Source organism: Spermophilus citellus (assembly GCF_964194105.1).
Source record: "Spermophilus citellus genome assembly, contig: SCAFFOLD_122, whole genome shotgun sequence".
In the NCBI taxonomy this organism is placed as follows: Eukaryota; Metazoa; Chordata; class Mammalia; order Rodentia; family Sciuridae; genus Spermophilus; species Spermophilus citellus.
Genome location: NW_027673113.1, coordinates 730,725 through 758,331, shown reverse-complemented (window position 1 = coordinate 758,331; position 27,607 = coordinate 730,725). Strand labels below are relative to the sequence as shown.

General features: G+C 46.4%; 1 protein-coding gene across 1 annotated transcript in view; it reads left to right on the top strand.

The window, feature by feature from the left end:
* The window catches only part of LOC308640094 (collagen and calcium-binding EGF domain-containing protein 1-like), a gene marked incomplete at its 5' end in the record, with an annotated part of 58,485 nt that extends 31,576 nt beyond the window's left edge, over window positions 1-26,909 (top strand). The window contains 8 exons of the mRNA XM_081312132.1: window positions 581-715; window positions 3,057-3,209; window positions 11,117-11,220; window positions 18,266-18,386; window positions 22,376-22,515; window positions 22,604-22,639; window positions 23,696-23,731; window positions 25,336-26,909. Of these exons, the coding sequence (XP_081168258.1) occupies window positions 581-715; window positions 3,057-3,209; window positions 11,117-11,220; window positions 18,266-18,386; window positions 22,376-22,515; window positions 22,604-22,639; window positions 23,696-23,731; window positions 25,336-25,554 (944 nt within the window). The 3' untranslated portion in view covers window positions 25,555-26,909. The remainder of the gene's footprint in view (window positions 1-580; window positions 716-3,056; window positions 3,210-11,116; window positions 11,221-18,265; window positions 18,387-22,375; window positions 22,516-22,603; window positions 22,640-23,695; window positions 23,732-25,335) is intronic.
* Window positions 26,910-27,607: the final 698 nt, after the last annotated feature.

Here is a 27,607-nt window from a genome sequence, read left to right as displayed (position 1 = left end):
CTCATATGCACAGGCATAGGGCCAGCAAGAGATCTGCAGCCATTCAGTCTCACCCAACCCCTTCTCACATGCAGAATCTCCATACACACACACCCCATCATGTGCACACCTACCACACTCACTTGTGCGAGCAATAGGCTCTCTGAAGACTCTCACATATCTACTCCTAAAGCTGCCCTCATTTTTCTGAGTCTGCCAGCCAGCCCTTCCTCTTATATTTGGGCACCAAAGCCCATCAATGCCCTGCTGGAAGGATTTTCTTGTTCCTCTAGCAGTTGCAGATCAAAGAGGTCCCCAGGAACTGCCCCAGAGCCTGGCTGACTAAAGCATCTTTGCTTCTGGACAGTGACCAGGACCCAAGGGCACAACAAGGCAACTTCAGAGAAAAGTATGAGTGATGTTTGCCTTCTGCCACCACAGTGCTCCCAGAAGCTGCACCACAGTCTCCAGAGCTAACGCCCCTGTAGGTGGGGCTGCTCACAGGTCACACCTGCAGAATGCAGCCCAGAAGGTGAGCTCCAGGCCAGGCTGCCCTGCCTCCCCCTGCGGCTGGTGTGAGTGCATGCTTTTTTTCTTTCAGATTATGATGTCTGTGCCCAGGCTCCCTGTGAACAGCAGTGTACAGACAACTTTGGCCGCGTGCTGTGCACCTGTTATCCAGGATACCAATATGACCGCGAGAGACACCGGAAGTGGGAGAAGCCCTACTGCCTGGGTGTGTTGGCAATGCGCGTTATTTTCCAGCTCCTAACTGGCAGTGAGATGTAAAAGCCAAAGACGGGAACCAGGCCAGATGTAATAGAATAATGCAAAACAGGAAATGAGTGGTCTGGAACGTAAAACAGAGAAGCCAGAATGAGTGTTCTCAAGAGATGACTGGGGAAAAGGGAGGTGTGCGTGTGGCAGGAGGTTAGGGGCAAACTTGGCTGTAGCTGAGCAGTTGCCTGGCCATCACCAGGGGCACCAGCTTGTTCTGGTTGTTTTCCTTGACTGGGCAGTTCCCTCCTTGAATTCCTGAGGAGGTTTAGTGTGGGAAGCCATTCTCACACGTGATCGGGCAACTCCCGGATTGGGGGTGAGGCGCTTTGGCTAAACTGTGTCGGAGCTTTGCCGACCCTCTCCTGGTGCGAGAGCCTGTCCGTGTGGGGGTGTGACTGACCACTGACCCCGGGGGCCAATCACTGACCCTGACCTTGGAGTGCTGCCCCCCTCGACCTTCATTGGATGGAATTCTCCCCTGAATTTCTTGCTCCCCAATAAAAAGCCACTCCCGGGCGTGCTCTGCCTCTCTCTCTCTCCTGATAGCCCTGAGTAATCCTTGCTGCCCTACCGGGTGGTTCGAGGTGTGAGCCAGAGAGGTGAGAGCCGTCTCGGACCTGGTCATAGAAAAAGGTAATTGAGTCTGTGGGTTTATTTTGATCTCACTAGCTAACTTTTATGCCAAGAACCTCTTTAATGAAACCAGTGTGCTGGTCGCATGGTGGAAGTTTAGGGCTCATGGTCTGGAACCATGTGTTTGAGTGTGGCAAACCCATGGCTAACCTGTCTCCACAACTGGGGTCCCTGCTTGAAAGGTTCCTGGTCCCTCCTCCATACATAGTGAGCCACAACTCTGAGGGTGGGTGCTATGCTCAGTGAAGTTTCAGGTCAGCTGGAAGAAGAGTAGAGACCTCAGATGGACCCGGGTAGGAAATAAGCCATCTGATATGAGCAAGGCTCCCTCCTCCATCGGGCACCTGGGAAAGTCTAGCCTTAGGTCCCCTGGTTTCTCCCAAAAAGCATCTGGGAAAGGTACCCCACACTGACAAGCAAATAGAGGAGGGTAGGAGGGACTCGGGGTGCCTCTTACAAAGCTCATGGGACACTCCATGCAGCTCAGGGCTGGGCCCAGGGGCTCTCCTTTCAGTTGGTAGGAGCTATGTGCCCTAATTACTTTTCTGTAGACATTTGGGGATCAGCAGTACTTTGCATTCTGTGGCCAGTACAACTGCTTCACTCTGACATTTAGGGTGGGAACACCTGGAGAAAAAGGCAGTCAGCCTGAGGAACTGCAGAGGAGGCTCCGACCGTCGCCTGCATCCAGGCTCCCTATGACAACAGTGTATACTGCCAGAGGAACACCTGAATTGCTGTGCTCACTCTTGGCACCCAGGGAGCCTGCCGGAGCTGGGTCCTTGGCTGCTTGTCCAGGCTAAAGTTATCGGCATCCTAAAGTTCAAGGCTGGGCTCTGTCTGCCCACATGTCACCATCAGGGGCTGTGTGTCCTGGTTCCCACCCACTGCTACTGGGTGTCTTTAGCCAGTGAACAGGAAATGGAATTGAGCCTGTCTTCTCATGGTGGGAAACGTGTTGCTTCTTCCCAGTGCAGCAGGGGCCCCTGCAAGCCCATGGTGTGGGCAGTTGACGCGGACCCTCCGGGGTTACTCATTTGATGGTCTCATGCCTCATTTCTGCAGCTCCTCAGGGGTCTGCTTGGGTCACTGATGAGGCAGAGATTTCCTAGGGAAGCCTCTCCCCATTAGACATCTGTGACTATTTTTTCATAAGTATCTTTTCCCAAGTATATTGTGTCCCTTAACTGGGAAGGGGCTATTCCTAAGTGGCCCTTGTGTCACATATAGAATTCCAGCCATAAAGGAGAACTTTAAAGACCTCAGCACACTAGGCTGCTTGCAAAAAATCACTTAGCTAATGTCTGCTCATCAGGGTGTGTTGGCCCCAGTCGCTCTCCTGAGGAGCCCTGGGAAGTGTTTAGGGACAGGCTTCATTCTCATCGTTTCCCAGGTGAACTCTCTAAAGGCCAGCCGCAACTCCATCGGGTCCTATGACAGCCAGGAACCCATCATTGGTTGGTCTGTAATGATAGTCAAATGGCCAAAGTGCTGCTTCCACAGATGGCCCATCCTCCCAGCGCCCAACCTCATGCCAGGCTCTGTCCGGTCAAGGTCTGGAATAGTGTTCTTGGTACAGGTATTATGAGGGACAAGTCTCGTGCCATCTGTGGCATAAGTGACTTCTCAGAAACTGAGCGTTTTCTGCATTTGGTTTACACCAGACATCGACGAGTGTGCCACCAGCAACAAGACTCTGTGTGAGCACATCTGTGTCAACACCGTGGGCAGCTACCGCTGTGAGTGCCGGGAGGGCTATGTCCTTGAGGACGACGGGAGGACATGCACCAGGGGGGACAAGTACCCCAACGACACTGGTGAGTGAGGCATGGAGTTGCCCTCTGTGCACATTTTTATATTACATGTTGTCAGATGATTATTGTATTATTTGTGTAATGTTTATATTTTAAACATATTGCCTATTACACATGTATCACATGTTCCCACCCACTGCTACCTAGTGTCTCCAGCCAGTGGATCTTTTATCTTTTTATTTGTCTATTTTCCTTTATATTATATAAATAATGCATATTACATTATATATAATGTTACAGGTGCTACTGTAGCCACAGATATCTCATTTATATAAGATTCTCAAGTACCTATATGATACAAAACAGGTACAACATGGTCAATATTATATAGTTGTATTTAGGTAATATGTAGTATTTACATGTTGTACATAGTGAGCCGTAACATAATGTATGTAATATGCTTTTAATACGTATCATGTGTGACAATTATACACAGGCACTTGGGAGCCCAACCAGGTTCCTTGGAACAGGGCAGGAAGGGGCATTTACATGGACCCCGGTGGCACCTGGGGTCTGGGGACGTATGTTCAGACTCCTTCTAGAGAGGAGGAATTAAGGGGACAGTGATGCCCATTAGCATGGAGGGTGTAGCTGGTGTGTTGGAGGAGGGTGGTGCGCTCAAGAAATCAGTAGCACTTGATTTTTGTAGTAAGAGCAAACAAGAATGAGCAGAGATGAGACCAGAAGGTCTGTATTCTCCCCAAGGAAACAGACTGAAATATAAAGACAAATCGCTTTCACATGAGGTACCACTCCACACCAGTGTTGCTCAAAGCATGGTCCATGCTTTGTCCTCTCCACAAACTATTTGTTCTATGAGTCATGATTGGAGAGAAATAGAAATTGAGTGTTTAGAAAACTTTATTTATTTGAAAGGAATTTCATTTAAATCCAAGCATTTGTTTGTGTCACATTATAGCTGAATTTTAAAAATATTTTTAGTTGTAGGTGGACACAAAACCTTTATTTTTATGTAGTGCTGATGATCAAACCCAGCGCCTCACACGTACTAGGCAAGTGCTCTACCACTGAACCACAACCCCAGTCCTATATCCAATTTCAAGCAATTCATTTTGCATAATTATCAGTTCACAATCAGAAAAGATCTCTTACAGCTGGTTGTCCAACACAGTTAAGAAGCTGATTTACATACAGCTACATAGTACCGACTACATTGTACACGTTTTGTATGATAATTCAGGTACCTCAACTGAGATGTCCCATCACCTAGGCATAAGATCAGCCTGGTCTGTTGGGTTACATCTTTATTTAAATTGGAGGAAAAAATAAGAGAAGGAAAAAGAGCCCCGAAGCTGCTGTGGGAGCTTCAGGGAACACTTTGGGGGTCAAAATATCATCACGTTCACATCTGAACTCTGGGGTCTCTGCCAAATTACAAGTGCCCGTTATTAGAGTTTAGGATTTCAGCCTGTATGGAGGAATGTCCCGGGCCTTCCAGTCAGGATGAACTTTAAAGCAAATTGTACTCCACTGACCACGGTTGACTGGACAGGTTCCCTGTAGAGAAAGTCCTCAGTCACTCAACCTCCCTGGGCTCCTGTCTACTTCCCTGGGAAAGAAAAAGTTGCTACAGTGCTGTGAGGGGGTTAGCTGGGCCTGGGCCATCCCTGGGAGGGGCACAGGTACCCTGGGCAGGTCTCGTGGATGAAGAAATGAGGGACATCAAAAAGCCACAACCATCCGGGCGCTCATGAGAGCCCAGCTTCAGAAAGGGGTGGGAAGACGGACAGCTGGGGACCAGCTGCCTCCCGAGGAAAACCTACAAAGTGAAATGAAATGCAGAGGAGCAACTGGGTTGAGTCACGAGGAAACTGCCATGTGTTGGAAATTGATGAAAAAAGCTATTTTGAGCCACCTTGGCTCTGAGCAATTGGGAATCATGTAAATTAGCCTGGCCCTCAAGCAAGGGTAGACAGGTTAATGAAGTTAAAGACATTTATAGACTATTCTTGTATTCAAAATTAAAATCGCTGCAATTTGTGGTAAGAGGAGCAGGGATGTGTGACTTGACTATAAATTATGTCCTTTATTGGGAAGAATCTCATGGGAAAATGGGGTGCAGCTTTTTATTCCACTGTAATGTGGGGACCTTGTAGAGAATAGGTCACAAGAAAGCAGCTTTGCAATTTTTCATTTAAGAATTGGGTTTCCAGCTGTGCTCTGAGCTGTTGGGCTGCAGGCTGCTCAACCTGGCAAGTGTATTGTCTCTGCCTCACATTTCTATGTAGAAAGAATCCGCTTCATAGGGACAAGAAGGAAGCCTGCAGCAACCCGACCAGGCACAGAACAACAGACACTTGCTGCCGAGAGTCAGGGCAGGAGCCCATGATCTGGCTGTAAAAGTAATAGGATCTCCTTTCTATGAGGAGTCCCAGTCTGGTGGGATGGAGTGGTCGGCAGTAAGATAGACCACAATGAGCTGGGACCAGAGTCCAGGTGGGAGTTAGACAACAGGTAATATTTTATAAGCCAAGTTGAGTTGCTTTTGGTCTTGGGTGACGTCGACCTCCTGCAGTAACTTCTCGCCTCCTGCAGCTATATTGCCCTTCAGTCCGAAGGGATGGCTCTGGGTCAGAGTGCAGTGACGAGGTCAGCCTTGGTGAGAGGTGCTCACCTGGGCCCCCACCTTCAGCAAGGGTGGGGCCATCTCATAACATCTTTGAAATTAGTCAATACTGTATTAAGTCACTACTGGGGCTTCACTAACCTTGTTGATTCCCTGACAAGGGTGGTGATCTTCTTATAAAAGTTTGCAAATAAGAGTTTCAAAATACAAGAAGTCAGTTTTATTTGGGTGACAACCAGTTAGACTTCCATGACCGAACTGAGTGAAAACTCTGAGTCGCAGTATTTAGCCAGCACAGTGACACATGCCTGTAATGCCAGCAGCCTGGGAGGCTGAGGCAGGAGGATCACAAGTTCAAAGCCAGCCTCAGCAATGGTGAGGTGCTAAGCAACTCGGTGAGACCCCGTCTCTAAATAAAATACAAAATAGGGCTGGGGATGTGGCTCAGTGGTCGAGTGCCCCTAAATTCAATCCCCAGTACCTGCCCTCCGAAAAAAGAAACACATATTTGCAACTTTTTCCCCATCTTCCTTGGTTTTTAAAGATGTATTTTATCTCAATAATACGTTGCAGCATTCCCCCATATTGTGTTCAGACTTGGGGGTCCTGTGTGGTGGTGTGAATCCTGTCTTCAGGTCTTATGCTCGGATGTTTGGGAAAGCATGTACTACTGCATCCACTCACAATTCAAAGTTAATTTCGATTAAAACTACATTTTGCAAAATTATTTAAGAAATCTTAATGTCTCACAGGTAGTGATATCCTAAGAAACATGGTTTGGGAAACATTTAATGCCAGAAATCTTGGCTATGGGGCCAAACTTGATAGGCCATCTGGTGGACTGTCGGCCAAGGGTGGGTGTTACCAACACATGGAGCAGCCCAAGTTCGGGGGGGAGGTGATTTATTGTGGAGTGTTCAGCATCAGTGAGAACGGCACAGTGCTGCTTCATTCCACCATGTGGAGAGACACTGGGTTCCTCTTCCAATGCTGTAAATGGAAAATGTTCTCATGCTTAATCTTGTAAGAACTGTCTGGTGGTTCAGTCGTTGGGCCTTATTTTAACACAGAGCTTATCACAGATTAGAGCAGGGACTCTTCCCCTTCTCTTCCCCCACTCCTCATCCAAATATAGCAACTTCAAATAATTAGAACAAAAACAAAAGCCCCTGTTAGGATGCCACCATCTGCTACACCACACTTCTCCAGCAGCAGCCTTACGAAGCAATCTCTCAGTATTCAATTTGCAGTAACTAATCCCCACCGAACTCACCCCAAACATTTAGAAAACTAGCATACAGTCTTATATCGTGCTAAGAAACATTCCAACACCAGTGGCCAGGAGTCTTTGGGGTGGGGACTGAGGAGTCATTCCTATGTAATTAAGTAATAACCAAGGACAACAGGTATGTTGTGTGCCCTGAATGTTCCAGTCCTGACTCGAGTGGTTGGGCCGGTGAGCACCTAGGGCTGGCACTAATGGGTTCCCGCAGAAGGAAGGAAAAGTGCCCAAAAGTCATCACATTTGACAGCTGTGGTGCCAGGGGACGTTCCTTGACATGGAAGTTAGGGGAGAGAGTAACAGGGCTGGTTCAGTCTTCACTAGCTGCATGAGGCTGGCAGTCTCGGAGCCTTGGTTTGCTCATCTGTAGATGGGTGTGTTGAATTCCGTGAGTCCTGAGGACCTTTCACCCTCTAAATCTTCAAAACTGGATGTCATATGGTGTAAGTAGTAGTAGCTCCTACCAACTCGGGGAGTCCCTGACAGTTTTCATTCCTTGGTCCTCTGAACAAGTACTGATGCTTGAAAACCTGCCCACCTTCATATGCCTTTTTTTCCTTTTTTTATTGTTGGTCGTTCAAAACATTACATAATTCTTGATATATCATATTTCACAGTTTGATTCAAGTGGGTTATGAACTCCCATTTTTACCCCATATACAGATTGCTGAATCACATCATTTACACTTCCATTGATTTACACATTGCCATTCTAGTGTCTGTTGTATTCTGGTGCCTTTCCTATCCTCTACTATCCCCCACTATCCCCCCTCCCCTCCCCTCTTCTCTCTCTACCCCCTCTACTGTAAATCATTTCTTCCACTTGTATTATTCTTCCCTTACCCCTCACTTCCTCTTGTATGTAATATTGTATAACCCTGAGGATCACCTTCCATTTCCATGCAATTTCCCTTCTCTCTCCCTTTCCCTCCCACCTCTCGTCCCTGTTTAATGTTAATCTTCTTCTCAAGCTCTTCGTCCCTACTCTGTCCTTAGTTACTCCCCTTATATCAAAGAAGACATTTGGAATTTGTTTTTTAGGGATTGGCTATTTCATATGCCTTTTAAGCAGAGAACTTTCCTTTCAGTATCTTAGAAGATGAGCAGCTGTGGCTGGGGTTGTTGTGGCTCAGTGGTAGAGCACTCGCCTAGCATGGGTGAGGCACTGGTTTCGATCCTCAGCAACACATAAAGATAAATAAAGGTATTGTGTCCATCTACGACTTAAAAATATTTTTTTAAAAATATGAGGAACTGAACATGCAAACATTCATCTCGGCAGTAAGAAATGTTACGGGTCCAAAGAGCCGTACCTCCTGGAAGAGCAGAGGCAGCTAAGCAGTTTCATCTGCTCTGGACTAATAAGCCCCAGCATTTCGTCACCTTTTTTGATAAAGAGAATGTTGTGTTTAAACACATGGGGTCTAAAGTCGCCTCTCCTTCCTCCTGTTTTAACTTTGTTGTCCAGTGTCTGTAATGTTAGTCAAGAATTTAAAATCAAACAGGCAGAAAGTAGAAGGGAACATGGCCCTCAAATGGCCTCTGATGATTGAAAGGTTGTCACAGGCTTGGTGACACAAGCCATCTGGCTGACAGGCATTCAATCACTTTGATTTTTCTCTTTGAAAATACTGAGCTGGAGCCAGTTTAGTCACCCCAGGGAGTCAGTGTAGCACCATTTGGGAGACAAATTAAGGAAATGTTGGCTCCATAGTAATTAGGTTACTAGTCTTTATTTTTCAGCTTTTGTTTATTTTCTGATAACATAACCATGACCTTCGTCGTCACTTATTAAAGTTCAAAGTGTCAGAGACAGCCAGGCATTTCGTGTAACTTTCAAGCTCTGCTAATCCATAGATGAGTGGTTCTCAGCCTTGGAATCACCTGGGGAGCATTAAAACACTGATACTGTTTTGCTACCACTCCAGGTGGTTGGGGTGCCCAGATTCTGCAGGATTATTTTTTCACCCCACACCCAGGTGACTGTAATGTACTGCCAGGGCTGGGCACTACCACCGGAACACAAAGGGGCACAACTTAAAAACGAACATGCTTTGTTCACTTGTGGCACTGCCCACTTGGAAGATTCTGGGAATATTCTTTGGCTTTCCGAGGTACAATTGGGTATTGCTACTATCATCATTTGTGAGGCATTATATTTCTAATGCTTAGGGTGTACAACTTGCTCAATGAGGGTAAAATTTAGAGCTCTGCGCCCCCATGTGGTTGATTCATTATATTGCTCCTTTAAAATATGAAGAACTTGGAGCAAAATTTAATGGCAGAAGCCCTTTCTCTGAGACGCACCACTACATCACTGAGAGGGCTGAAAACATACAGGAAGAGGATATCACAGGCTATCAAGGGCCCTACCACATGTTCTCTAACTTGACAGGGAAACAATAAAATCAACAGCAAGGATACATTTAGGGCACCTGCTGTGGGCAAGGCAGTATTCTGTTTCCTGCATGTCCGATCTCATTGACTTCTCATGTCAGCCCCAGACGACAGGTGCTATTGCCATTCTACCATTCAGGGAAGAGAGTCCAGAGATGCTGACTTACCTAAAAGGTACTCAGTTACAGCACTAAGATTTGAATCTTGTCCAAGTCGGCCAGCCCCTACATCACTCACCCCTGTGCTTCAAAGTCAATAGGAGCTTTGAGTCTTTTGGATAAATGTTAATCTTGATTCTCCATCTTCTGGTAATTCTACAAAGGAACAGAAAACGGCCCAGGCCTTTCCATGGAAAAGATTGCCCAGCAGAGCTTCCTTCGTGGAACCTGCCTGGCAGATAGCTCCCAAGTGTTTTCAGTGGAACTGCTAGTAGCAGTCTTGCTTCACGCCTGCCTCACCCTCAAAAGGGCCAGTTGGACCCCTGTAAGTGCCAGGTTACTGTAGACAGCACTAATTTTCTTCTTTGAGTCTTATTTTCCTTATTAGAACTAAAGATAAACTAAAGAGGTTTATCCTATCTTGAAGTTGTCTAGTTGCCCAATTACACTCAGAAAACTCAACTGGGCATGTGAAAATAGAAACAGAAAGACTTCTAATTTGTTCTTGCCGGCCCAGCTCTGCCAACAGGGCTGGCTTCAATCATAAGTCGTTGAACAGGTGTCTTTGTTTACTTTGCATTTGTATCACCCCATTCAGGGCCTAATAGCAGATGCTCCACAGAAGGATGGGAGGAAAGTGAGGTAGAATGAATGGCAGCTGGATGGACAGATAAATGGCTGAAGGATGGATGGATGAGGATAGGTAGAGGGAAGGTAAGACGGATGGATGGGATTGTATAAATTGTGTCCTTGTGAAGCCCTGAAGCCTTAGTCACCTTTGGTTGTGGAGGCTGGTGGAGTTCTGCATGAAGAGATGATCCAGGCTCCAGGTCCGTTAGGCTTGTTGATACCAAAGGCTGGTTGAGTGACCTCCATCTCTCCCACTCCGATCATCTACTCCACTGGAACCGGGACAGTTGGGTCCACATTCTGGCGGTGCTAGTCTGACTCCTCTCTTCAGCAGAGTTCTCTTTCCTGTCTCTACTTGTCAGGCCCCACTCGGCCTGCGGAGCTTCTCTGAAGACCCAGGTGGCCTGGGGTGATGAATGCCAGCTTGGAGTCCCGTGGCCTGAGCTGGGGGATATCGGCAGCCTGTGAACACTGGCCCTCTGTGGACGTTGTAAATCATGTCAAATTTACAGAACCCGCCCCCAGGAAAGGCACTGATAAAGTGCCATTTCAAACATGAAAGGTGTAGATAATCAAAGGGCCACAGTGCACTTCTCCACATATTTCGGATGCCTGACTAGGAAGAGTTGAGCCAAAGGGCAGCACGGCTCTGTCACCCCTTCCTGTCTTCAACCTGGATGGCAGGGGCCTGAGAACTGTATAATTGTCGGCATTTACCCTTCACATGTCCACTGTAGGCTGCTCTGTGACCTCCCCCCACCACCTGCCCAACCGGGGACTGCCTTCCTGCAGCAGTTGCCCTGAACCTTGGGTCTCCTGACCTTCCGTATGGAACTGAGCCCATCCTCTTTCCCAGGGCATGAGGAGAAGTCTGAGAATGCGGTGAAAACCGAAACTTGCTGTGCCTCATGCAAGGAGTTCCACCAGATGAAGCAGACGGTGCTGCAACTAAAGCAAACGGTATGAGGGCAGGTGGGGGCCATCTTGGGGGGGAGAGGAGGGCTGGCCAGGTGAGGTGTGGGGGGCCTGGGGTCAATGAGAAAGCAGATCACCCACACTGCACGTTCTCTGGGGTTGATGCCAGCTGGCTGTGGACTCAGAATGGTCCCACTGAAGCCACCAAGGGAACAGTGCAACACGAGGCGAAGAATCAAGGAGGTAATTGGACACAAGGTCCGTGGGAATGGCAAAGCTGTCGCACTTTCTCCTAAAAAGGAATGTCCGGACATGGCCTGGGGTATCCCTTGGTCATTGTGTCGTATGTGTGCTTCAGCAATAGGAAACATTATTTCTCTAATGTTCTGTCAACTGACAGCCTTCTGCAGTGGTCTTTCACTTCTGAAAAAGTATGACCTGCCCTTCATCCAGCTCCTTGCACCTAGGGAAGCAGGCCTTTGGGACCTCGTGTCACCAGGAATGAAGACTGACTTTATGAAGGGCTCCCTGAATGCTGGACAGGATACCAGGTCTCCAGCAGTGTCACGCTATGAGTAGGGTCCCCGTGGCAGATCTGGTGATTTGACATCTTGCACACCTGTCCTGACCCAGGGAATGCTAATTATACCTGAGATCAGCGTGCTAGTGTGTCAGCAACTCAAATTGCTTTTCAGCTGCTAAAACATAAACTGTTCTGTTTATTTAATTGCTTCCACTCAAGGCTCTTAGTAGATCAAAGAGGTGTGTATAATCTGTTTAACTGTGGCAACCACTTCTTCTAAAGGGCAAAAGGGCAATCATGAGAAAATCTTTTTTCCGTGTTCCACAAACTTGCAACCAGCCACTAATGAGAACCACAGCTACCAGTTAAACAAGCAGACTAAGTTGCTTTACAGTCTCTTACACATTGTTGCTGAAGACGTCGTTGACCTTAGCAAAGGTACTCATATATATTTGTTGTATAATCATGAGCAAAACATAGCTCCAACCGCGAGTAGCTTGTGATCTGATAGGGAGATCAGGCAGCTCACCTTCTGTGTGTGCCAGTGTAGACACAGGTGAATAACTAAATGCACAGAGATCCCTGGGTGGAGTTTGCATTGACACTGGTATTCATCAAGGGGACTTAAAAGAGTGTGTGGAATAGTTACAGTTGCATTTTGTAGGCTGGAGGATGGAGGCTGTTATCAGTGTCCCAGGCTTACCTTGCAAGGCACAAAGCCACCTTCACTTTCCTTCCCTGGAAATAACCCATGGGCTGTAGGGTAGTTCTTCCCAATAGAACAGCAGAGTTAAATATCACCAGTTCAGAAATTCAGGGGCAAAGTTTGGCTTTCCTTTCACCTCCTTACAGTGTCTTGTAATCAATGAAAGAAGAGCTATTAAAAAAAATTGAAAATGTGTGTCATGATACCTGTCACCCCCAAAGACCCTGCTGCATACTGTGTAAAATCCTCTAGGCTGTCTGATCCTGCAGTACACCCATGTGGTTGGGTGGGCTGGCTGGCAAGAGGCCTTCCTCCTCCAAAGTCTCCCTACATATGCATGGTGACAGTTCTGAGAAACTGGATGCAGACCCTTGAAGAACATTATGAGGAGCAATTCATTTTTAAGGTATCTATTAGAATGTGTTACATCATATAGTTTATAAAGCAGTTTTACATCCAGAATCTCATGTCATTATTTCTGTAACCCTATGAGAAAGGTACTTGCATTCTCGGGGGTAAAGTAAGTGCCCGAGAGGCCAAACCTCACACCTAGGTCTTCTCACTTCTATTCCTGTGCTGGTGTTCGTACCATCAGTTGATTGTTCATATCAGCTGGCTGCTACAAATGCCATCGTTTTTTGTTCACAAAAGAAATTGGGACAACTGCCCAAATAAACATTGGCCAAGAAGTGGTACCAGGTGTCCTGGTCTGTGGCCAGCCCCACCGTATGAAGTGATGGCACCTGTTGAATTGCACCACTGTGTGTGCAGTCAGCCGAATTCCACATGTGGGATGCTGCAGGTCAAATGCCCTGGGGCCTTCAACAATAAATTGTAAAGGACAGGGGAGGTGGCAACCTACCTACAGAACACAAGGGACTTAAAAGGCCTGCCGTTTTCTAAAGGAGAAGGGCTAAACCAGAGCCTCTAGGCTTGGATGATAGATCATTTTCTAAAATGCAGGAAGTAATATTAAAGTGAGGTTTGGTGTGGGAGAAAAGTGGTGCAGTTGACTTGAGTGTGTTTGAAAGGCTGCTTGCTCTCCAATCATGTACTAGGATATGTATCTGGTTTTTGAGGTTTCTTGATTGTCTTATTTTCCAATGAAGTTTGTTTTTGTTAATGTGATGCAGACCCCAGTGCCTCTACCCTTTCATTTTTTCCCCCTGTGGTATGGGAAGGAAACAGGTGATTTGGTGAGAAAAGGGATTGAGAGGAATAGATGAAATATCTGTTATTGAACTTCTGGGTCAGTTTCGGTTCTGTTCCAGCTCTGGGAAAGACTAGAGCCAACCAGCCTGGGGTCTGGGTTTTGTTTTTTTTAAGCTATTTGTATCCCAGCTGCAGGGACAGTTGGAGATGGGGGATGACTACGGAGTCCCAGGGGAAGGAGACCCGAGAATGAGGGGCCAGTCTGGACCCTGCAGGTTCCATGGTGGCCACTGGGGAGCCAGGGATCTCTTTAAACGAATAACCTTTCCTCTGGTGAACCACTAAGGGGAGAGTGAATCATGATTCTGGAGGTGTTGATGGAGCACCTCCTGTGCCCCACAGTGGTCTGGGAAATGAGGAACACGAAATGATATGGAATGAAGTCCTGCCTTCAATAAAGATACTGTCCAATGGCACAAACGGGCCCACAGTGTAAGTCGACCAATAATGGCCAAAGGCAGTGGGCTAAATGGTCAAGCTCGAGGAGTCGCAGGTCCTGAGGTTTCAAAAGCCAGCAAACATGAATAGGCTGCTCTGCCTGCTCTGTCTGGTGCTGCCTTTGGTGTCCGGTGCATTTGCAGCTTCCTTGCCACCTTGATCTATTTATTCTGTAGAACAAACATTAGGATTGGTGGGAAGACTGATCCCAATATTAACGTGGCTAGATTTCTTGGCCAAATATATTAAAGTGGCTAGATTCTTTGGCCAAATATATTAATGTGGCTAGATTTCTTGGCCAAATATCATAGTAGCTAAGAGGCTATTTGGGACAATGGTAGGAACACAGATTCTGGGAGGCGAATGGCTGTTTTTCCTTTCCCATCACTTGATAACTGTGAGACCCTGAGTTAGCTACTTAACCTCTCTGTGCCTGAGCGCTATAAAAAGGAGATAAGTCACACCTGCTACATAGGATTTTTGTGATCAAATGAGTTTAATATTTACAAAGGACTTAGTGCCTACCACCTAGAAAGAGCCCTGTAAATGTGTACCAAATAACTAACATTGGCATTCCTTAGAACTTTACAGGCAAGCCGGGCGTGGTGGTGCACGCCTGTAATCCCTGCAGCTCAGGAGGCTGAAGCAGGAGGGTCATGAGTTCAAAGCCAGCCTTAGCAAAGTGAGGTGCTAAGCAACTCAGACCCTATCTCTAAATTAAAAAAAAAAATTAAAAAAATAGGGCTGGGGACGTGGCTCAGTGGTCGAGTGCCCCTGAGTTCAATCCCTGGTAACCCCCCCACCCCCAAAAAAAGACCACTTTATAGGCAGCATCTCACCAAGTTGTGACCAACAGCTTGGTGAGGTAGATCCTGTTATGAAGCTAATATAAGATGATAGTTTTACTGATTGGAATCCAGAGGAAACGGAGACTCTGCTTGCATTGCTACATAATTCTTTCTGAACAACCTGGTACGGCAAGCCCATCTGCTGAGTTTGTACAGATAGTTGCCTCTAACACCAGAACCTGCACCTCCCACTGGTCTTTCTGATGCACAGAGGAACTGAAGGGGACTGGAATGTGATTGCCCAGCAGGCTCATCCAGGCTGTGGGGTCAACCTTTCCTCGCTCACCTCCAGTCACCAAAACAAAGTGCAAAGCCTCCTGAGAGGGGTGCTGCAGAGCAGCTCCCAAGTCTCATCCCCGGCCTGCTTACGAAATTTTTAGTAGGAAGACGTGATTATCTGGTTCAAAGCTCTAGTTTTGTAGATGAGAGAAAAGCCTAGAAGGGTTAAAAAAATTATCTAAAGTCACACAGCTACTTGGAAACCCCCAGGAGCAAGTCCGGGCAGAGCATTTCCATTTTGTTAATGACAGTGACCAGACACGGGCCCAGACACATTAAAGGCATTAGCAGCTTAACCCTGGGGCACCCTTGTAGGTGGATGTGACAACCCCCTTTTTGATGGTGAGGAAATCGAAGTTCTGTGGCTTATCCCACAACCTACAAATAGAGGCAGGGCTGAGATTGCAATATGAGTCTGCCTAGTGCCAGAGGCCACTGCCGGAATCTACTTTTCAGTGTCTTAGTTGGAAGCGGATAACAAAATTGGACCTGCATTCAGTATCCGTGTGGGGCCCCCCATCCTGCAGTTGGAGACTTAGGATCCCTTGCTTGTCGGTTCACTCCAGAACCAGGAACACCCATTTGCAGGTTGGAGCCAACTGTTGCTGAGATACCATGTCACCGGCACTGTTTTAAATAAACCCCAGATCACAGGCATGTCCTAGCGGGAACTCTGAACCACGAGCCCTGGCCTGAAATTTTATGAAGATGACTTTCAGGTTGTACAAGATTGATTCCTACAGTTACTTCCACTGGATTCTGAATAATGATCATAGGGGAATTGAATGGGAGACATCTCAGCTGAGTGCCCTCCTTACATATTGTAAGGGAACCCTAGGTATTTTCAAAACGTGGAAGGCAGTGGGTAGGTAGTCTAGAGTCTCTTAGCTCACAGACTTACGTAGCTATCCATGCCCAAGGACAGGCTCCTAACTCCCTAGGAGTGTGTGCTCGGGAGCCCTAAGGATATCAAGGAGCCCATGGAAGACAATTTTGATGACTTTGAGTTCCCTGTCCCCAGAGCACCCTTGTACTTGAGCTAACTTCAGTCCTCTTGAAGTGCAGGACCAGTCCTGCCTTAAATAGGACAGCTGGGGAGGCCAGAGTGGGGATAGGCCCTGTTGACTCCAGGAGAGCCTGGCACTGGCTTTGTGGGGGTGTGAGGAAAATGGAGCAGGAATTACCCTATTTGCCTTGTGGCTCTCTTCCTCCTCCTCACCATTAGTAGGGATGTCACCAAGACGTCCTGTTGAGCTTTCCCATGGCCTCGTCTTGTAAACAAAATATCAAGTGCTTTGTTACAGGGATAATGGGGGTTTGTGAGACAAGGGCAGTCACCTTATGAAGGGGCTGGAGGAATTCATTTTCCTTGATGTGTCAGGTAAAGGTTGATGCCAAGGTGCAAACCACGTGACATAATGCTACCTTTGTAGGATGTCAGATTTCTTCCATGGGCAAGAATACCTGTTTGTGACTAAGAATCATCATCAGCTCTAAGGCTGTTTCAGGACCCCAAACCCAGCAGGAGAATGAGATTGTGGCCCCCCAAGTTCTTCAGAACTAGGCTTCATAATGGGAGCATGGTGTACACTAGGGCCAAATCTCCCTGCTCAGAAACCAGAGACTGAAGTCTTTTTGAAGCCAGGTGAGAGCTTCCTGGGCTGCACCTGAACTTGACTTAGGGTCTGCAGTATCTTGGGAGGAGGAGGAAATCTCTGAGGAAGGGAGAAGTGACAGCTTCTGTAATTCAAATCAGCGTTTAAGTTTCTTTGTCCCAAAGCCATACTGCAGAGTTGACGTACATTCCAAAAGGAGAACTTGGCACAGCTTTTAACTTGGTGCTCTGCGCTGGTGTTGATCCCCACTGGATATGTTTTCACAGTGGCAGTCGGCCACCCCAATCATGCACTGGGATCAGGTACCCCTCGAAATATCACCCAAAGATGGGTTCAGAGCCTCAGAGCACACAGAGGTTACGGATGGGATCAGTTGTGTGCATACTTGAACCTGCATTTCCCTCTGAACAGAGGGTCTTCAAGCAGGGCCTTGTCTTGGAGGATGGATGAAAATGCAAGATGCTTTGGAAAATGGTGGAAATGCCCCCTTTCTACAGAACTCTGGGATACAGAGAAGCGTTCTCCACTGGATCTTGCCTCTCTGGATTAACTTCTTGGAGGATGAGACCAGGACCCCCACTTACCAAGCACTGTGCTCCCGACATCCACTTCCTGACTTATCAGCCCTAGAGGTGGAGCTCTGTCCCCTGTTCCATTTGCCAGGGAAGAAATTGAATCTGCAGCCTTTGTTTTCAGCAAAGTTTTCCTGGATCCACAGTGGGCCCGACCTCTAGGAGCACAAAGGTCATTCATTCATGCAGTCCTCTGGCCTTTCCCAGACAGAATCATCAAAGACCGCAAGCAGCAAGGTGGATGTTATGTCCTTGGGTCCCAGGCTGAGAATCCAAATGCTGTGCTTCTGTCACTCTTCAGTGAAGGGTTACCAAGAACAGGCCGTGGTCAAAGGGGTGGGAGGTTAGTCTCCACCTTTGAAAGAAAGCCACAGCATTTGTGGGTACATTTTAAATCACCACAGTCACCACTTCCCACGTGTGCTGAAGGTCAGCCCTGAGTGTGTGGGTGAACCATCAGGCACATTCTCGGTCCTGGCTCCCAGTGCTGAGTATTCTTTAGGGACACAGACCTTTGGAACCTATGAACTAAGCGTGGAGCCTGGCACATAGGAGATCAATAAAAGTTTGAGCCAACTAACAAAAGTTTGAAATCAATTAACAAATTGGAAGTATGAACCATGAAGGTTCTGGTCATTGAGGGGCATGATGAGCACTAATCACATCTACGCAATCAGGCATCTATCTAGGTTCACCACTGACTAGCTGAGGGAGCCCATGCAAACTGTTCACATTGGAAGTCCCCTAGGCTGAGAAGGAATTCTTCAGTCCCTATGAGTTTGAACTAGAAAACAATCCAGGTAAGGCTTCACGACCTCTGCACACAACCCAAGAGCTGGGAGTCCCTCTCAGTGGGGCTGCTGTTCTCTGACCTGGGTTTCCTCTCCTCTCTGCAGATTGCACTGCTCCCTAACAGTGCCGCTGAGCTGGGCAAATATATCACTGGTGACAAAGTGCTGGCCTCCAACGCCTACCTTCCAGGACCACCTGGCCTGCCTGGAGGCCAGGGCCCTCCCGGTGAGTGTGGAGAAGGGCCCAGGAGGCTGGTGGAGTGGCCAGCAGAGGCCTCCCAAGAGCTCATTTAGCTCATGTGTCACTGGGAAGCAGAATTGTGTCCAGGGAACTGCCACTAGCCTGTGCGAAGGGGGCATCAGGAGATGGCCCGTCAGCCTGAGAAACCCTTAGAACTGATAGTCGTTTGGGAAGGAAGGGTGATTGTCTTGAGATTGGTTAAGATTCCTCAAGATCATTTTAGAAACAACTGAGGAAAAAATTTGAACTTTATTAAGGGAGAAAATTTAACATATGCAAGAATAGAAAGGTCTAATCACTGTGGCCAGCTTCGTTTCTTCTATCCCTTAGTTCTTTCACCTTCCTGTATTACTTAATACATTTACATCTAAGTTTACTGTTTTATCTATTTCTCCTTGGAAGTGGACGTTGATATATTCAATAAATAAAATGCACTCAAGTTATAACTGGGTGAGCTTTGCAAAACTTGGTTGCACCCTTGTACCAAGGCCCTATCATTCCAGAAAGATCCCTTGAGGCCACTTGCGGTCAGTACACTCTCCAGATCAGGGTATCCACTGACCTGCTTTCCTCCAGTGTAGTTGGCCTGTTGTGGGACTGCATGTCAGGAGAATCCTGGAGCTTATGTTCTTTTTTTCTGGCTGCTTTCACTCAGCATATAGTTTTGGAGGTTTGCCTTTATTAATTCAATGAAAATCCAGAATGTCCTCTCATTGCATCAGGAAACGCACAATGAAAACTTCAAAATAGTGTGTGTGATATTTTATGAGGCCATCCAGAGATCAATAGGTTTTTTTTGCTTAGCAGTAAAGGAAATTTTGTATTAGGAAATCATTTTTTAAATATTTATTTATCAGGTGTAGATGGACACAATACAATGCCTTTATTTTTATGTGGTGCTAAGGATCGAACCCAGGTCCCACTTGTGCTAGGCGAGCACTCTACTGCTGAGCCACAATCCCAGCCCCTTAGGAAATTATTTAAACCATTATATCCCTGGTCATCATTGCTTAATAGGGTGCTTGGTGTTAGGAATGACCTCCTGACATCCTAATCAGAAGGACAAGACACACACAGTGGGTGCAAACTGAATGAGTATCCACTTGCCAAGAGATAAGAATATGGTACTTCCTGCCGTGGAAGTTCAAAAGAGAGATTACCATAGCCCAGAGCAATCTGGGGCTTGGGGCTTTGACCTGCACACAGAAGATGGGTAGAATTTGTCCAAGCCAAAGGGACATGGGAAAGTTTTAAGTTGGAAAGTCAGCAAGAACCAGCTCAGTGTTATTCCAGAAGGATTTTTCTCTCTGCTTGGGTCTTGGTCTTCTGGTTTCTATCAGGCTCTCTGGGCCTCCATCTGTACAGAGCAGAACTGGCCCAGGACTTCAGTTTATCATCTTGTTCATTCCCTTTGCCTGAGGTTCTCCAGGTCACGACAGAGTTTCCTCCAGATGCCTCACACAGCAGCCTATTGTGCCCTAAGCAGACTGGGGGGGTTCTCCTTACAAACAGATTCCTTGCAGTGTTTCCCATCCCTCTATTAGAGAATGCTCCTGCTTGGCTTCCCAGGAAGAAGGTCATCCCAGGCCAGTGTACACAGCCCTATGAGGGACAGATTGGCTGGCAGTTTTCTTAATAAATGAGTTGCTAGCTCTCTTCTCCAGCTCTGCCATCTGGTTTTCAACATGTTTTGAGCTGTCCAGGGTCCTTGATGGAGCATGGAGTGATTGAGGATGAGTGAGCTTTTGCAGTAGACCAGGAGAACTGCATGGAGCTTTTACAGGGGGAATGGCCCACTCTTACTTCCAGTGTCTGTGATGCTCTTTATTGGGATGTGTTAGGGCAGCTGGGAAGCTAATAGGATTTCTCTAAGTGAAAGTCCAGTCTATTTCCTGGAGCACCAACCTGTACAGGGCAGCGCCCTGGGTCAGCATCCTTTGGCTTTGGTGGTAAGGGGGTGGCCCCTTATGAAGTGCCAATCACTTGTGCCAAAGGCTGAATTGTTGTTCAGGTTTTAGTTCTTGTTTTCAAACTAAAGCCAGAAATTCGTGGTTTTATATGAAATCTCAAAATTTTAAAATATAAGTGTTCAGACATAATAACACATAGGAAAACATGGGTAGTGTATGTGCACATACATTATATACATACACTACATATTCACACATTGCACCGAAAGTATAATAGTGTGTGGTGAGGCAAGCAGATAATTCTCTTACAGTGAAAGAGTACTGAGATGTTTTTGGAGGTCAGTGGTATAATGAGTTTGAATTTTACACCAAGGGGAATTGGTGTAGGGTTTTCTTCTCAGGCATCAGTGACACATAGCCTGTTTGCTCTACCGTTTAAGGATGCTCTGTTTTGCTTTTTGCTTCCTCTGTTTCATTTTGGATAATTTCTGTTGATATAACTGAGTTTCCTGGTTCTTTTCTCAGCTATGACTGTCCTGCTAAGTCTATCCAAAAAAAAGTTTCATCTCTAATATTGTGTTATTTCCATTTAATCATTTTTTTTCTCTCGCTTCCATCTTCTCCACTGTACTGTTTAACAGATAATCATTGTTATTTTAAAGTCCCTGATAATTCCAACATCTGGATCACCTCTGAGTCTAGCTCTGCTAATTATTTTGTTGATTGACAGTGCTTGTTTTGCTTTTGCTTTTTAAACATGTGCCTCAATTATTGATTGAAGGCTGAACATAGTTTGTGGGGAGAGAGTAGAAAAAAGTAGAGACTGCTACATAGTAATTACTTCTTGTGACTGACACCCTCTTTTGTCTGGTTGCCAGTAGGGAGTTGAATCAGTCTAAGGAGCAATTGAGCTGATTTTTCGTTTTGTTGTCACTCGAGTTATCCTCCGTGTTTTGTCATATTCAAGATGTCCATTTCCTCCTATGGTGGGATATTGTTCCCTGATGCTTAGAGGGGGCTGAGGATGCTAGTAGGTTGCTGTTTGTGCTCCCCTGTCGGCAGCTCCTGCCCACTTCTCGACACCCTTCAGTGGGAGACCTCTGGGCTCAGTACCTTCCATGCTAGAGTTGGGGAGGAGAGAACATCTTCAGATCTCCAGGTCCATCTGTAATCCTAACCCTGACCTGTGCATCTGAGCCTAGAGGTGAGACAATCTTTGCCACACTCATCCCCAGTGTGCCTTGTATGGGGGCAAACCTTGCACAGGAAAGCACTTCCCACCCCTCAGGAGCAGGGGATGTCTGTCCAGGGCCCACAGGAGGGCAAGTTGACTGCCTTACCTCAGAGGCTTGAGGCTTTTGCATCAAAAGGTTGAAAGTGGGAAAGTTGCACAGTCGGACTCTAGAAATAAAATGCATACAGAAGCATAAAGAATGGTGAAGAGCATACAAGGCTGGTGGAAAGTAAAGGGAGCCTAGCTGTGAGGCAAGAGTTGAGACAAACATAAAAAGCCAAAGGCCCAACAGATGAGTTTTAACACTCACTGTGCATGAGACACGATGCATAGTAGCATATATGTATCTAAAATCTTGTTAAATGAGATTTCTATGAGGAAGATTTCTTTAGAAATGAGAAACTGAGTTCCAAAGAGCTCCGGCAACCTAAGGATTCAGTATAGGGCTCTCTGATGGCAAAACCTGTGCTTGCAATGACTGTCCAGAGGTGGTAGCCACTGCCCTACATGATAGACAGGTTGGGAGCACAGACTGTTAGTGGTAAATTGGGTAGGAGCAGGTAAGGAGGGTGTGGAAATGGGGTTATTCTAGGAAGACACTCAGGTTTCTGATATGAGTGGACAGGTGACTGGTGGCCCATAAAAGAGGAAGGTAGGGAAGTCACTTTTGATCAGGTTAAGTTTAAAATTCCCAGGGGACAACTTCATGGGCAGGCATGTCAGAAGGCAAAGAGAAATGGCTGAAGCCTGGGCTCCTGGACACGCTCTGCAGCCAGAGCCCCTTGTCGTCCTCTGAGGCTGAGCACTAATGAGCTGTTCTTTGATTGCAGGTTCACCAGGACCAACGGGGAGCCCAGGCTTCCCAGGTATGCCGGGCCCTCCTGGGCAGCCCGGCCCCCGGGGCTCAATGGGACCCATGGGACCGTCTCCTGATCTGTCCCACATTAAGCAAGGCCGGAGGGGACCTGTGGTCAGTATCTTATCAGAGATCCACTTAGCGCTAAGGAGAGGTGTCCCATACTCTTTCCTCCTGTTAAACCTTATCCTGTGTTTCTTAGGGTCCTCTGGGTGCACCAGGAAGAGACGGCTCTAAGGTAAGTCTTCTGAGTGGTCCTTACAAGCTGTAGCTCTGTTCCCACCTACTGCACAGTCATCGAACAGCTCCACCAGCACCGTTTACCACCCCTCAGAAATGGCAAAGTTGACACACAGGTGGACAGGTTGAGCATTCCAAACCCCAATTCCAAAACGCTGCAAAATCGGAAACTTCGTGAGCACTGACAGAAAGCTCCCAAAATCCTAGATTTTAGTATTAGATTTTCAGATTAAGAAAGTTCCAACCAGTAAAGTCTGTGCAAATATTCCAAAATCTGAAAAATTCCATAATGGGAAAATCTTCTGATCCCAAGCATTTCAGATAAGGGATAACTCCATCTGTACTTTGCCCCCAATGCTAGGAACAAAAAATAAGCAGTTTTCTTTTTTTTAATATTTATTTTTTAGTTTTAGATACACAATATCTTTATTTTTATGTGCTGCTGCTGATCGAATCCAGTGCCTCACGCATGCCAGGCAAGCGCACTACCACTTGAGCCACATCCCGAGCCCCAGAAGCAGTTTTCTTAACATGTAGAACCAACCCTAAAATCAAGAACCACCACCACCACTCCTAATAGATGACCTCTGTATTTCAGATGAGCCTCGTTTGTGATCATTACATGTTTTCTCATTAACCAGTATTGTTTTGTAGGATGGTTTTTTGTGGGTCCCCATTTCTTTAGATGTTTGAGTCAACCAAAGGAGTTTCATTCTGTGTAGTTGGGTGGCTTCACTTTTGAGTTGTCGCATAAAGAAGTGGCATGCATTACTGGAGTTTGCTGCTCCAGGCACTGCTTCCAAATACGGTTGTTCCTCTTGATCTGGTTTGAAAATATATGGCTCTGGGGGAAATCAGCATGAGCGATACTTGACCCAAGAAGTTCTATTCAAATAAATGATCCAGAGTCTGCTTCAATCGTATGTTTGAAAGTTTCCTGTAGAAAAACTTTTTTTTTCCATGCAGGGAGACGATTATGGGTGAGGGTGTCTAGGTAGTGTGGTGGTGGCATCCATGTGGTCCAGAATGCTAATGCTGGCCTTTCTGTTTCTAGGGGGAGAGAGGAGCACCTGGGCCCAGAGGGTCTCCAGTAAGTGGCACTTACTCTTTGTCCTGCTTCCCCAGTGAGAGTGTTCTCAGGGATGCAGCTCTTGTCTTAAAAGTCTGTAAGTAGGTCTTAGTAGCAAACTGCAACTGGCCCTAAGACTGACCAGGGCTCTGTGGTTAGGCCAGGAAGCCTTTAGCAGATGATTTGGATTTCTTTTTTAAATTTGCTTTCTGTTGTTACTTTTTCTTTTATTGTAGCTAATTTCCATATAGAATGTCTTCCTTTAAGCCCAGGATGTCGTGAGTCTATGTCCAAGTATATTATAAAATATTTCAAGGGACTGGGATAGACATCTGTGGGCTATACTAACTTGGAACACTTGAATGTAGCCACTGCTGCAGTCACAGCAGGTCGAATGGCAGCCCCCTCCCAGAAGTGCAAAGACGGGGCTGTGCTTGAGACCTGAGAATAAATTAGACACATACATGTACAGTGTCTGGAGGTTAAGTGTGAAGATCAGTAACATCCAAAAGTAGAGGAAATGTGTCATTTCTGCAGAAAGACCAGGCACAATGGCCACGGAAATAGGTGGCCTGGGTCCCTTCTCTGCTCTCCTACCTGTTAGCATTCTGAACATAGGCATGTCACATAGCATTGGGTGTTCATTCCCTCACCTGTGTGGTGCCAGTTAGTGGGGTTTGATCTGCCACATGCCAAGTGGTTATTTTGAGGGTCAGGGGGATACTGCAGTGTAAGGGCTGCCATTAAGCTGCTACCTGCAGTCACAACTGCCATTGGGGTGGTAGTGAGTGGGGAGTAAACAATTTTACCTTTAAGCTTCCAATAAGTCCAGAATATACATGTTTGTACACTTTTTTTCTCTTGCCTTACCCACAACACTGCATGGAAATTAAGGCATAATGTTATATAATGATAAAAATATTTTATAGAAAAATGAGGAAGCTTTGTTTTGGTCTTTCCTGGTCAATGAGGAATTGGTATCTTTATACTTTCAGCTTTGTTTAGTTTGGAGTCATAGTCATAAAGGTCTTAATGATTTCATGTTTAAAAAATGAATAATGGCTAACAATTTTTGAAATTTTATTATGCACTAAGCCCTTCATTAATTCATTTAAATCTTTACCTATGAACCCCTGAAAACCTGTGAAATTGGGACAATTATTGTCCTTACTTTACAGATGGGGAACACAGAAACCCAGAGAAATGGAGTAATTTGCCCATGATCCTACAGGTTATGAGGGGCAGAGCTGGGATTCAAGCCCAACAGAATCCCAACCGCTTAATCACTATTCTCGTGCCTTCATGTATATTTCCCATATTTATTTGGAAAATTACCAAAGAATGTTATTCTTATGTTCGTTCATCTACCAGATTGGGTGTAGCCTAGAGTTAGGAGAGAGGAGAGATGAATATGTCACCAGCGCTTATCAGTGAGATATGGGGGATTAGCGGATAGTCCCCAGGGTCACAGGCTACCCTCAAAGTCTTTACACTGACTCCACTTGGGGAGCAGTTACCCACAGGTAGTTGCCAGCAAGCGCCAGGACCAGCAGATCACGGAGCCGCAGGCATCACCACTCATGTCCATTTGTAAATTGCAACTGTGATTCCTCCCACCTGCACAGGGACCCCCAGGGTCTTTCAACTTCCTGCTGCTTATGTTGGCTGACATCCGCAATGACATCACTGAGCTGCAGGACAAGGTGTTCGGGCACCGGACTCACTCTTCAGCAGAGGAGTTCCCTTTACCTCAGGAGTTTTCCAGCTACCCAGAGAGCATGGACTTTGGCTCTGGAGATGAGCATCCAAGGAGAACTGATGAAGCAAGAGACTTTCATCCATAGCACATCCCACAGCTTCACCCCAACGGAAGAGCAATGGAGGAAAAAACCACTGGAGACCTAGAAAGGATATTTTCATCTTCTTTACTCTTGCCCGGCTTTCTCCCTACTCTTCTTCAAACACTCTCTTCAGAGTGCCCCACTGGACCTGCTAGAGAGACAAGAAGAGATGGCTTTACATACTATTCAGTCAGTCAATATCGTGGTCTACGTTGGGACTTTTCTTTGAAATTTCAGGAACATTTGGGTTTTCTGAGTTAACTCCTCCCCAACACCCTAAAATTGGGCATAATATTTAAGAGGGAAAACAGCAGGGTGAGCTTTAGAGAATGTGAGGCTATTTTTTAAAAATTGTGTTCAAAATAGACTAGACCATTCTTCCTCCAGTATCAAAATTAGGACTCTTCATTCAAAAAGGGTGGAGAGGACATATAGATGTACCTTAGTGGATAATTCTTTTTCCCCATGATTCTAATAGATTTTATTCTATTGTTATTCAACCTCATTTCCCAAATTTGATTATAGAAAGAGAATTAAGGAGTAGAGATTAGGGAAGATAGAGAAGAATTACTACTCCTAGGTTACCACACTTTGAAATTTAAATGATTGAGTACATGCCATGCTTATCTAGGAAAATCCTACTAGCAGAAAGTTATTTGTAGGAATAAATCCCCTTTTCCAAAGACAATGAAATGCCCTGATTCACATTGGAACAATGAGCTCCTGGTGCCAGAACATTTTAAGCTATTTGATCAAAAGTGTGGTCCAGCTCCATAAACCACAGCTTATTTATTAAATGAGGTGACCAGAGGCCTTCAGGTGCCATTAGGCTGTGATCCAGGCTGAGTTATTGAACAGTGGGGCTTGAGGCTGGAAGATCATCCCTGGTGTAGGTTGTTGGCAAAGGGACAGGGACCCCTCTGAAGCCCTGTCGGCCAGTGCAGAAGGTAATGGGCTCCTCTTGGACATTAGAAGTCCTTGCCTAGAACCAGCCAAACTTTCCAACATGCCTAGAGTCACTCTGTTGAGATGATGGGAAGGGGAAATAAATGGTTTTCCTTGACAGAAATTTTCTTCCCGATATTCCCATTTTTCCCTAATTGAGTCTAAATTGCGGTTCTTTCGGCCGCCTTGTATATTTTCCCTTAGGAATGTGGGAAGCAGTTTATAAAGAGGTACATTTCCCGGCTTCTTGTGAAGTTGTAGTGTTTTCAGAGCACTCTGGGTCCCAGGGGAAAGCATGTTCCCAACAAGGCTGTCTTTGGAGCCCTTGGCACCAGGAGCCAGAGCCCAGCAGGAGGACCGGCTCCATCCTGACAGCATAGGGCCGCACATGGTGTCGGCAGGCAGCCTACAGGTTTCTGAAGATGGACTTTTCTCCTGGGACACACAGAATGGCTTCTTCGCTACCTATTTAGGAGAACTCCGCCCTTATGTTGAATTTCACGTGATCAGACTCACGTTTGTCCACATTGGGGTCTCCCACTTCCCATCCTGCTATGAACCCTTGCATTCATCTCTGAGCAATTTGTATCATGCTTTTGTCCATCTCTTCTCAGCCTACGACTCTTACCTCTGCTGTTGTGACACCTTGTTGGAAGACAGTCACTGTCGTTGGGTTTGTGTGCCGCTTTTCAGGTATCTTCCTGAAGAACACAGGGAAGGGGCTCTGTCTGCAGATCTCGGGTAGCATTAGTCTTTCTTCCCTCTTCGCCACTGTTAGGAATCAGGACTGCGGCTGTGTTGAGAACTGGAATGGCCACAGTGGCTGCAACTTTTACAAACACTTGGCTACACTGTTTCTTAATCTGGCCAAATCCCTTGACAGTCCACTAGCATTTTCAAGGTGAAGGCAAATGCACTTGGGGTGCATTTTTCTATCTCTTCTGCCTTAAGTCTCTCTGACCCTCATCACAGAGAACTTCATCATTCAGAGGCTCATGAAGAGATCGACTGTCCCTCTATGAGTCCCACCTGGGATACGTTTAAAGTTTGCTTGTGCAACTGTGTTTAAAGGGTGCAGTGTAAGAATTTAAGAACCAATGAAACTAAACAC